At 41.2% G+C, this 12,563-nt stretch overlaps 1 protein-coding gene across 2 annotated transcripts in view; it reads left to right on the forward strand.

The window, feature by feature from the left end:
• The window catches only part of ECT2L (epithelial cell transforming 2 like), a 67,308-nt gene extending 58,042 nt beyond the window's left edge, over window positions 1-9,266 (forward strand). For both annotated transcript variants that reach the window (XM_036024782.1, XM_036024781.1), the window contains 2 exons: window positions 7,105-7,277; window positions 8,821-9,266. In XM_036024782.1, coding sequence (XP_035880675.1) covers window positions 7,105-7,277; window positions 8,821-8,942 — 295 coding nt within the window. In that variant the 3' untranslated portion in view covers window positions 8,943-9,266. The remainder of the gene's footprint in view (window positions 1-7,104; window positions 7,278-8,820) is intronic.
• Window positions 9,267-12,563: the final 3,297 nt, after the last annotated feature.

Consider the following 12,563-nt stretch of genomic DNA (forward strand, 5'->3'; position numbering starts at 1 on the left):
AAGCTTCATTTGCAAAAACAAGTGGTGGGGCCAGTCTGCCAATCCCTCTGCTTCCAGAAGTTGTTTGCCCGACTGTGTTCTCACTCGGTATTAACGGCAAAGACGATGACTCAGTAGCAACCCAAGGGAGAGGAATTAACTTCTTTCATTTGTCCAAATCCAATAAGAGAAATAAAAATTGGTTTACCAGTTATTTCCATGGATATTTCGGTAAATGTTTCCCAAAGACACAGGACAGAGTTCAGGGGTTGTTAGAAGAAATCCGTTCTCTCACCTACTCCCCACCTGGAGTGAGTCTTAAATGAAAATCAAATCCCACCATGCACCACGTTCTTACTGTCAGTTTTTGCTGTGTTTCGATGTTTTTGGTCAGGAGCAATAGAAAGAGATACAGTGATGGAAGGGAACTAGCTGCCCAACCAGCGATTCTAAACACACTGGTAGGAGTGGTAGGAACGTGCTAGGGATTGCTCCACTTCCTGATGATTAGAATTTACTTCCCCTTCATAGAATGTATTTAACCTTAAATAGTCCTTCTGTTTTTAAGTAATTTGGAATTTCTGACATACAAGTTTCCTTCTCTCTGAAGAACTTCCTTTGACATTTCTTGCTAGGCAGGTCAAGTGGCAATGAAGTCCCTCAATTTTTGTTTGTATGAGAAAGTCTTTTTTTTTTTAATTGTTGAGCAGTTACAGTTGCTCCAGTTTTCCCCCATTGCTCTCCCCTGATCCCACACCCTCCCTCCCTCAGTCAGTCCCTACCCTGCTGTCCATTGCCATGGGTCCTTTACACATGTTCCTGAGAAGTCTTTTGGAGGATAATTTTGCTGGGTGCAGAATTCTAGGCTGATGGGCTTTTTCTTACAACACTTGCTTCACTCCACTCTTTTCCCCCCTTTCTCTCCCAGCACCTCCCTGCCCGCCTCTTCTGGCACTTTCCTTTCTCCCTCCCCCGTCTTGTACGGTTTCTGAAGAGGAGTCCAATGTAGTTCTTATCCTTGTTCCTCTGTAATTAGGGCATTTTTTAAATTCTCTAGGTCCTTTCAAGATTTTACCTTTGGCTCTGACCAGTACGGCTCAGTTGGTTGGGCACGTCCTGTAAAGCAAAAGGTCGCCAGTTCAATGTCTGGTCAGGGCATATGCCTGGGTTGTGGGTTCGATTCCCAGTCAGGGTTTGTATGAGAGGCAACCAGTTGATGTTTCTCACATCGATGTTTTTTTCCCTCTCTTTTTCCCTCCCTTCCGATTTCTCTACAAATATTTAAAATCTTTTTAAAAAGATTTTATCTTTGTCTCTGATATTTTGGAGTTTGAATGTGGAAGGCCCTTCCTGCGCCTGTGATTTGGTGTCTCTCAATGATTTTGGAGAATTATCAGCTATCATTATTTTGATTCCTCTTTTTTCTGAACCTGATATTCCTGTTAGATATAAATTACATCTTTTGTAGTTGTCCCCTATTTCTTGGGTCATGTCTTTTTTTTTTGTTTTCCAGTCTTGTTTTTCCTTCTTTGTCTTCCAGTTTGGTAAGTTTCTATTGATAAATCTCACTGTTTCTTTCCTTGGCTATGTCCAGCCTGCTGATAAGCCAATCAAGGGGCGTTATTCATCTATTGTTTCTGATTTCTAAAATGTCTTAGCATTTTTATTTCTGTTTGTATTACCCATGTGTTCCTGCCTGCTGTCCAATTCTCTGATAGAGTCCTTATCATCATGCTGAAATTCCAAACTCTCTTGTCATATCTGGGTCTGGTTTTGAGGCTTGCCTCCCTGGTCCCATCAGAGTGTTTCTTTGGCTCTTAGCCTGCCTTGCCACTCTCTGTTGAAAGGCAGACATGAGGTATTGGGGAAAGGAAACCAAGGTAAATAGGCGTTTAGTATAAGGTTTTATGTTTACTTGGCTGTGTGTGAGCCTGTTTCTCTCTTTGCTGTAGCTATGGTGTTAGAGGATCCGGTTTTCTCTGTTGTCCTTGGTTTTGTCTTCCCTGTTGTCACCGGGTTTTCTAAAGATCCTTTAAAGGGAGTCTGAGACTTGCTGTTCTTTTCAGCTGTAATCCCTTGTCATTCTAAAGCATCCTGTTGAAGTGGCGGTAAAATATGAGGGGGAGAGGAAGAGTTCTATAGTCCTGAGATTTGGTCTCAGATATCAGTGAGCCTGTGCCCCTGAGCCATGACCTTCACAAAAGCTGCTCAGGGTTTTGTCTTTTTTTTTTTCTTTTTTTCTTTTTTGCCTCTAAGGTAAGACAGGAAAGCTAGAGGGAGCTGGAGTTGGGTATTTCCCTTCCCCCACTTTGTCTAGGTTCCCGTAAAAGTTTCCCTTGAGGGCAGGCCTTTGTTAAGAATAGCACATTCTGAGCATGTTTCAGAATTGTTGCTTTTCTCCTCCCTATTGGGAGAAGGAAGACTTCTCTCAGATCTTCACAGAAGGAACCTGGTGCGGGTTCTGGAGGTGAAAGTGATGCAAGGGGGTAGAGGATCTCCCCAAAGCCAGGTCAGCAGGAGTCCTTAGTCTTTGAACCAGGTGGAGTCTCTAACAATTAGTCAAATCCCTTAAAGTATTCTTAGGCAAGGCTGGCTCCAGTGTGCAGCTTCCGCTTCCAGTAAGCTGTCCCTCTCCGTGTGCACCCGCCTCTCCCGCTTTCAGGGTAGTGGTTTATCTTGTGACCACAGCTCTCAGATGGATCTAAGGAGACTTGTTAATTCTGACTCTTTTTGTTTCTTTTTTTGTTGGAGGATGAAAGTGATGACTTCCAAGCTCTTTACACGTACAACCAGAAGCTAGAAGCCTCAATTAGAATTTAGGTGTCTGTCTTCAGTGTTTCAACAACAGAGTACATTTGACAATTTGACAATAGTGAGGAAATACTAATTATTTTGCACCCTGAGTATGAGGTACACTTATATTTAAGTAGACAATACATCAGCAATTTGCCAAGCAATTAATGTTAATGTAATTCCACATTAACATTTGAAATCAAGTAAATGCAAATCAGGTTTATGTTCCAAAACGTATCATAGAGTATGTAGCCTGCAACCTTGTTTTCTGTCATTTTAGAAAATCACAGAAAAGCCGAGAAATGACATTCCCATGATTCCCATCAGGAATATCTACCTACAGGAAACCCTGCTTACATTTATGTGTACCCCACCACCCCACACGAGTACAAGGCTTCACAGTCTCCCATGTATTTTAACTCCTCCTATTTGATATGATCTTTACGATCACCTGGTGAGGAAGGCAGGACCGAGCCGTGTGTATGGATGGGAAATTGGTGCTTATGTTAAGCTGTCTGAGGTCCTGGAACTAACAAGTGCTGGCCTGGAGTTCCAAACCCAGGTCTCAGTGCTCCAACTGCTGGTTGGACCGGCAGGTGGGAAGCCGAACTGAGTCTTCCCCCTCATAAACTCACCGATACGGCAGCAGTTGCTAAACAAGTAAGTTACTAATCAACAAGATCTGCCATAGAAAGAGCAAATAACATTTGCATTATAAATTTTAAAAAATTGGATAGAGATCAAGTCCATCATTTTAGAGCTAGGAAATTTGGAGGTATTTGTCTATGGATATAGGCCCAAGTTTTCAGTATATTCTTTTGGAATACATTATGCACCTTGGAACTTTTATCATTTTTTTTCAGGAACACTGATTTTTGTTTATGTGACTTTAAGCTTGCTGATTTTCAGCATGCCTTTTCCCCTTTCAGTGGGGTCTCCCCAAATTTACAAGAGTGAGCCCCTCAGAAGCTGGTGACTAGAGCCTTGAATCATCAAATAGAGCCATGAATCATCAAATAGAGCCATCATCCACTTCTCAGACCCAGAGTTTTCTCGAGGAGAAACCCTGCTACAACGCCAAACATGCAGCTACCTTTCCTTTCAGCTCTCTCTAAAGGGCCCTGCAGTCATTTACCAGGGCACTTACTTGCGCACAGGGAAGGAAAACCTAGACTTTCCAGGGACGCTTAACTCTGCCTGAGTTGACTCTCTTCCTGGGGACCCCAGAAGCCACAGATTCACCTGTCGGAGTGTGCGTGATGGGGGCCATCATCTTGCCTCAGCTTCCAGAACCGATTGTCTGCTGCTGTCTGTTTATGCCAAAGATTAGGTTCTGAAAATCCCCTTAAAGTTTTATGTAATTTTTGAAGTTGGGTGCTTTGTCTCTTGGGCAGGCTAATGAAGTAAACAACAAAATACTTCCAGAATTTTGCTGAGAATCTAAACTATAGTAGACCCGTTCCATCTTTGCTGAGTCATTGAACCTATTTGTGAACAAGTAAAGAAACCCTATCCAACTTCAGGGAAAATACTCTACCCTTAGAGCTGGTTCTTCTGAATGTGAGCAGAAGCAGTTTTCTGAAACCCCAGCAGAGTCCAGTTTCAGCTTCAGCGGCTCCACCAGGTCAATGTGAATGGTGAAATTATTTGCCTTTCTGTATGTAGAGGAATGAAGGTTTGTTTTAGGAGAGGTTCTGACTTTTTTTATGTCTTTGGATGAAAATTGCTGGAGATCTTGGGGCCCTTAATTTAGTAAATGACTTTTGAAAATCTTTTTTTTCTAGATAAAACTCAGATTTGTATGAATTTTAAATAGCACTCCAATAAGCAGATTGAAATAAAAACTTGTGTTTATATTTTCCCGCTCATGTGTTCGGCCTACAAGTGACCTTACTGCCAAACTCAGTTGTTGTGCCTCCTCCTTCCCTCCCTTGGGCCGACCACCCACCTGGTCCAAGTGGGTCACAAAGTGGGAATTCTCACTCATTTACCTCTACTCGCCATGTTTTCCCTTCCGAAGGGAAAATGAAACTATTTACCAAAGCAAATACCTGTTTCAGGGCCCCTTCTTCCAAGAACCCTTGTAGGCAGCCTCTTGGATAATTCACATGAAACAACAAAGTTTCCTTACAGCTTTCAAGTTTCCTAAATTGGTATGATAGAGGGAATAATGGCTCTTACCAGTCATATAGTGAAAGTACTGCTCAGAGGGGCAAGGTTGTGGGGGGAGATCTTCCGCTTGTTTACAGTGGCCTTTCACCACCGGTCACCCACCACACATGCATTTAGAAAGCACCCTCTGCCTTTCTTGCTTCCTTTCTCCTTCATCCCTGGTTCCATCTCATCCATTATTGTCAGAATAACTATCAACCTGATCAGAGCATTATTCCTTGCAGAGTACCAGTGTATGAGCAGCATCCCACTCCTTCCCGCCTGAGTCTCAACCAGAGACGGGAAGGGGACGTGTGCGAACAAGTTGACTAGTGACTGGATGACCGTTTCTGTCTCTCCACACACCTAACACAACCTGCACTTCCTAACCCTCTGCAAACAGCTGAACCCGAGGTGCAGCACTCTCGAAAGTATGCAGCTCCCTGACCCAGCCCTCGCCCCAGCTTACAGGTGTGGCTGTAACTAGTAAGTGCCTCACTGCTCAGTGTGTCCTGCCTGTCAGCACACCCAGCCAACTGTCAGAAACAGAGTCGCAAGCTACTCTTGCACTATCCAATCAGAATTTGCATTTTAACAAAATCTCCAAGTCAGATGCACATTCAAGTTTGTACTATGTACAAGTCAGAGACATTGTCATATGAAGTAGACTCTAAATATAAAATAGAGCAACTTTTATGGAGAACAATCTGGAAGTCTTTGATAAAAATACATAAACCCTTTCACCAATTGACTGTACCCTTGGTGATAGAAATAAGAGCACATGTAAGGAATTTGTTTATGTGTAAGGATCAGTTTATTCCAATACTGCTCACAGTGGCAATAAAGACCATACGACAGGAGGGGAAGGGAGGAACGAGACCCAAACCTGTGAACAAAGCACGTCTATCAAAAGGGGACAGCCTGCCCCGGCCGGGTGGCAGTTGGCTGGAGCATGATCCTGTCCACCAAACAGGTTGCAGGTCTGATCCCTGGTCAGGGTCACGTACCTAGGTTGTGGGTTCGATCCCTGCTTCGGGTGTCTGTGGGAGGCAACTTCCTGATGTTTCTCTCGCCCTCCTTTCCTCTGTCTCTAAGATCAAGGGGCACATCCTCAAGTCAGGATCATACAAAAAGGGGGCTGCCCATCCAAAGGGGGCGAGTGAGTAAGTAATGCCCCATCTACACTGTGAAGTATTGTGAGAAAGGCAGGAAAAAATGTGAATATTACCATTTTTGTAAAATAATGGCAAACTACCTGTAAATAGGGGTGTGTGTGTGTGTGTGTGTGTGAGTGTGCATGCGTGCATGTTAAAATTACCTGAGCACATTAAAACAATTGCAAAGATATGTACTAGTTTGGTATCTTGGGTCACCTCAGTGGAGGTATGTGATGTCACTTTAGCATTTATTAAAACTGTATATGGATCAAAATCGACAATTTAAACATTAAATGAAAAGTGGAGATAATAAAACAAGAGGCTTCCTTTAACAAGCTAGTAAATTGACTCCCTTCTTTAGAGTTCCTGAGGGTTGCTTGACACTTCCAAGAGAAAGTGAAATTTTTGGTCATCTTTCATCAAAACACTGAGCTTGCTGTTTAGCCACTCCTGGTGGAGTGGGGCTCCCCGAGCTCTTCCCCATCACGTCTCTTGAGGTGTGTCGAGTGCTCGCACAAGACAGCCCATTGCCACTGAACAGGGAAACCGACCTGACTGGTTCCAACAACAGAACAGCAAGAAGGTAACAGGTGGGGGTTGTGGACACATTTTGCCTGCTGATCCGCATGCCTCCCTTTGACCGCGGTCCTGGCAGCCTCAGTGAAAATTGAGAGCTTCTTAACTCGAACTTTTCATACTGATGAGGTATATTAAGTTGCACACCAATTCCCCTTCCTCCAATCAAAATTAGAAATTTCCCTACAATAGTTAAATGCTTTTTACTTAAGGCACCTTGTGCCACACTGGTTCACCCAAACCTGTAACCCTTAAAAGATGAAACCAAACAGAAATTTATTTTCTCCGGATTGCCCAAATGTACCAAACACTAAACGTCAAACTTGATGGAAGTTTCAAAACACAGCACGACTTAGGTCTTCAAGGAGGGAGAGCTGGATGTTCATGCTGCCCACACTGCACAGGAAATCCTCCGACACCGCCCCTCCTTGTGTTGGTTTTAACACAGGTTCTATGAACACACCCGAGACCTTGGCCTTTTCCTCCTCAACGATGCACTGCTTGTCTGTCGTCGGGGCACAGCTCACACTCCGTTCGAAAGGACTTCAAAATCCACCTACCAGTTCATTGCATCCGTGGCCCTGCACAGGCTACTTGTGGAAGACATTCCAGATTCCAAATGCATGTATTCTTTTACTTCCGAGAGTTAAATACCTTTTGAAAGCTATATTCTGTAATGCTCATTTACTATTAATTTAGAAAGTAGGAAAAGGATTGGAATTATAATTTGTAGTTGGCAAATAATTCCCTGATTATTCAAAAAAATTTCACTAAGGTCAACGTCCATCTACCTGAAACAGCAGAAGAGAAGGATGCTGGCACTGTCAGCCACCCACCCTGGATGTTAGAAAGTTTCCAAACTCACAACGCAGGGCATGGCCCCACATCACCACGAGGGACTCTCTGAAGCAGGTCCACAGGAGCGCTGAGCCCTCACCTGCCACTCTACACTGCTCGGGAGGTTCCAGTGTTAGGCTTTTCTCTGTTCCTTTTCCCTTCTGTTAGGACTCTATACTGCCTGTGGATGTTACTATTTTAGATCTTCTGTTTCCATTCTACTAGGACTAAGTGATTATTACAGATCTGACTGTACCTTTTCTTAAATTTGTAAGTTGAGAGCAACGGAGAAATGAGGTCAAGAGATTTGCAAAGGATATTTCGTAAGAAACATTTCATTCATAATAACCTCAATAAAAAATCATGCTACAAAAAAAATTTCTGACTTAAAACCTAACCCTACTGTGCCTATTTTTAGTTACTCTAGACTCTACTTCCCGAGCTTAAAAGGCTCCACATCTCTCTCTTGTATTTGTTAGGCCAGAAAACCTGAATGGACCGCTCTCGTTCCAGTATTTGTCACTGTGTGTCACAGCAGGACTTGAGAAAATATTACCTAGAAAGAAATGCTTCTCATTAGCTTCAGCCCCATTTTAAATGAGCCTAAGGGGGAAAAAAATGAAAACCAAGTGTGGGACTAAATATCTCCACGGAGAAGACAAGCTCAGATAAAACGGGCTAGTTACCAGTGTCACTCGGTACGTTGAAAAGGGTGTGACGCCCCTTAGCCAGCTACGCCCTGTGTTAAATATCATCGTGTAACCTCACAGGTAGTGGTCATTCAGCTAAGCAGTTGGCTTAGTTCTGTCATTGGCCCTCATACCAATGTTGTCTAGGTCTAGCTCTCAGCATCTCTGTAACTATTAGGGGAGACCTTCCCCAGCTCCAGGTCCTTCTGGAGTGACTAAAACAAGGAATCACAGAACATTAAATCAGCACTGGCTAGTGAGGCTTAGTGGTTTGAGCACTGGCCTGTGAACTGAAAGGTTGCTGGTTCAATTCCCCACCAGGGCACATGATCTGTTTCTTTCTCTTCCTCCTTCCATTCCCCTCTATCTAAAAATATTTAAAAAAATTAAATCACCTATCATTTAGTCTTTAAATACAATCACTAATTACAATTAATTATAACATAAAAAGTGTTATTTTCATTATCATATATTTGAATTATTCAGTAATTTTAGGGAGCTATATTCTAAACTGGATTTTAATTCCTTTTTTAGTATTCAAAAAATTCTTAAGACTTGGGCAATTCTTGACTTTTAAAATAATTTCTTTTGATTGTTCCTTGCAAAGATTAATTAGTGTACCTTAAATATTTTTACAGATATCAAGAATGCATTCATTCTTCAAGGGCCAAGACACGAATGGATCTGCGCCACAGAAGCAGAGGATGACAAGTTCCTGTGGTTGTCCGTACTCCAAAATGCAATCAAAAGTACAATGTAGAAGTGAGGCTGGACTTTTTAAAAAAAAATTCAAGGCTGCTAGTTCTCCCTGGCAAAGAGAGACAACATGCATTTTCTGTTCCACGTTAAGTTTTGTGAGAGGATGACCTAGGATAGCCCATAAGGTTCTGCTTAACTTATGAACTTCACCATCTATGTTCAATCATCTGAAATGTAGAATAAGGACAAGTCCGCGGTTCTGAACCACTTCTTTTGCTAGTTGTTTTTCACAGACAGTATTAGTTACTTGATTTACAAAACCTAAGACAGAATAAGCATACTATGTATTCAAAATTTTGTTTTATGATCTAATAAAAAATAAAATCACAATGAAAAGGGTTCCTTAAATGATCAGTCTGGAGAAATATTTTAATTTGTTGGTAATTTACCAATCATCTTTAACATTTTCATGAAAATAATTACTGATTTAAAAATATGTATAGAAAATATAAATGGCAATTTACTTAAAAACTCATCACACATATCCTTAATATGAATGTACTCTTCCAGATAGCATTAAAAATATACCACTACAAAGTACTAAAAAGTTTTCTGTAATTTTTAAGTGTTCTTTGGTTGCAAAATAAAATTCGTAGACCTTCCAAATAAGCTTTAAAAATCTGTGACATTGTTAAATTAGAAGGCTGTTAAAAACATACCTTTAAAAAAAACAGGGTTCTAGCCAAGATACAGGGGTAGGTAGAAATGCTTCGCTTCCTCGCACAAGCAAAAGAAGGATAACAACCAACTTAAAAACAATAAATAACTAGAACTGCCAGAATAGCAGTCTGCATGGAACTCCAACAACCAAGGAGTTAAACATTCATCCAGCCCGGCAAGAAGGGCAGAGATGGGCAGCTGAGTGGAGAGGACAGGCCACGGACCACACAGGTGAGAAGGGGCTGGCTCACCAAGAAACTAAGGACTCAAAACCTCTAGCTGTAAATACTGTGGGGGTTGCAAAGGTGGAAGAAACTCCCAGTCTCATAGGAGAGTGCATCGGAAAGTGGGGCTAGAGTGGAGCAAGCAAGTGGCATTATTCCCTCTCTGATCCTTTCCCCACAGACAGTGCCACAACACAGCAGAGTTGCCCCGCCCTGGCAAATACCTAAGGCTCCACTCCCTAACAACTTAACAGGTGTGCTGAGGCAAAGACACACAGTCAAAATGAAAGAACATATCAAAATTCCAGAAAAAAGCTAAGCCACAAGGAAACAGACGACCTACCAGATGCAGAGTTCAAAGCACTGGTAATCAGGATGGTCACGGATTGAGCTCAACTGCAAAGTAAAGGAAGAAACTAAGGCTATAAAAAGGGAAATAAAGGAAAATACACAGGGAACCAATGGTTAGGGGAAGAAAACTGGGGCTCAAATCAATGATTTGGAACAAAAGAGTGAAATAAACATCCAACTGGAACACAATGAAGAAACAAGAATTCAAAAAAAGTGAGGAGAGCCTTTGGAACCTCTGGGACAACTTTAAGCACTCCAACATTCCAATCATAGGGCTGCCAGAAGAACAAAGGCAAGAAATCGAAAACTTATTTGAATAAATAATGAAGGAAAACTTCTCCAATCTGGTGAAGGAAATAGACTCCCAGGAAGTGCAAGAAGCCCAGAGAGTCCCAAAGAAATTGGACCCAAGAAGGAACACACCAAGGCACATCATAACTAAGTTACCTAAGATTAAAGATAAGGAATCTTAAAAGCAGCAAAAGGAAATAGTTACCTACAAAGGAGTTCCCATAACACTGTCAGCTGATTTCTCAAAAGAAGGGCTGGAAAGAAGTATTGCAAGTCATGAAAGGCAAGGACTTACATCCAAGATTACTCTACCCAGCAAAGCTTTCATTTAGAATGGAAGGGCAGATAAAGTGCTTCCCAGGTAAGGTCAAGTTAAAGGACTTCATCATTACCAAGCCCTTATTATAGGAAATGTCAAAGGGACTTATCTAAGAAACAGAAGATCAAAAACTCTGAACAGTAAAATGGCAACAAACTCAAAGCTATCAACAACTGAACCTAAAAAACAAAAACTAAGCAAACAATTAGAACAGGAATAGAATCATAGAAATGGAGATCACATGGAGGATGACCAGTGGGGAGGGGGATGGGAGAAAATGGGGGCGAAGGTACAGGGAATAAGGAGCATACTTGGTAGGGACACAACACACAGGGGGAGGTTAAGAATAGTCTAGGAAAGAGAGAAGCCAAAGACCTTATATGTACGACCCATGGACATGAACTAAGGCGGGGACTGCTGAAGAGTGGGGGGATGCAGGGCAGCGGGGGGATAAAGAGAAAAAACTGGGACAACTCTAATAGCATAATCAATAAAATATACTTAAAAAATAAATAAATGGAAGCCTATATCTACCAAAACTTACCTATAATGGAATTTAAATAAAAATAAAGAAATCAAGACAAATCTATTTCAAAAGAGAATCAGCAAAATAGGTGTTGAGTATTTTTCTGGATCATTCTTTAAAGTCTTCATTTAATTATTTAATAAACTGAAACCATAACCTGTTATTTGGAAACTTTAGCTGATATATGCAGTAATAATATTTTTCTTTAGATAATGGTAGATAAAAGTTATATTAATCTAGGGAGCTTTGGCTTATCAATTTCCTTTTTGTTTCATATTCTCCTCTAATGTAGTAAAATCTATTAGTATACTACAGGATTATGAACTAGGCTATTTTAAACAGTTTCTTTTTTCAACAATGAAAATATAATTTAATTTGTAAAACTTTCAATTGTTAAAAACTGTACAAAACTTCAAATATTGTTTTATTAGTGTAAAGTCACACTTTGGATTCTGTTAGATATATTCCACAGCTTTGTGTCTGTGATCCCACAGACAGAATAAGCTAAACCACTAAAGGGAATACTTGCTATTAGCAGTGAATGTAAATTTACAAATTTGATCAAAATGTATATCTATCATATGGTCTAAAACAAATTCTAAGACAGTGTATCGTCCTGAATGGGGCACACCCCAGAAACTCTGTTAATAGGAAAACCCTGTTTACACGGCAAAAGAGTGAGTGACAAGACAGCTCAAGGTAAACTAGAAATCCTAAGGAATTTCCATTTATTCTGTGACTAATTAATGTCCTTAGGTTTTAAAACATATTACTTGAAAATAATCTCTGTAGAGACTGATGAGTATAAGCTTTTAAAAGAGAGTTAAGTGCATAAATCATCCAAACAGTAGTGATGTTTGCAAGTGGATGATACTTACGTTGTTTGTAGTTCAACACTTGCCCTTCACTTTTAGCGTACAGTTAAGAACAGTCTGTCTTCACAGCTATTTTATAAGTTTGCTGCTGAATTAAAATCTTACACAAGCCCTGGCTGGTGTGGCTCACTGAACTGAGTGCTGGCCTGAGAACCATAGGGTCACTGGTTTGAATCCCAGTCAGGGCACACGCCTGGGCTGCAGGCCAGGTCCCCAGTAGGGTTTGTGTGAGAGGCAACCACACGTTGATGTTTCTCTCTTTTTCCCTCCCTTCCCCTCTTTAAAAATAAATACATAACATCTTAAAAAGATTTTAAGTCACTGGTGAACCTGATCAAATTTTCATAAGGAAAACAGAACTGACAAGGAAAACTGA

The sequence above is a fragment of the Phyllostomus discolor genome, chromosome 4, assembly GCF_004126475.2.
Source record: "Phyllostomus discolor isolate MPI-MPIP mPhyDis1 chromosome 4, mPhyDis1.pri.v3, whole genome shotgun sequence".
NCBI classification, from domain to species: Eukaryota; Metazoa; Chordata; class Mammalia; order Chiroptera; family Phyllostomidae; genus Phyllostomus; species Phyllostomus discolor.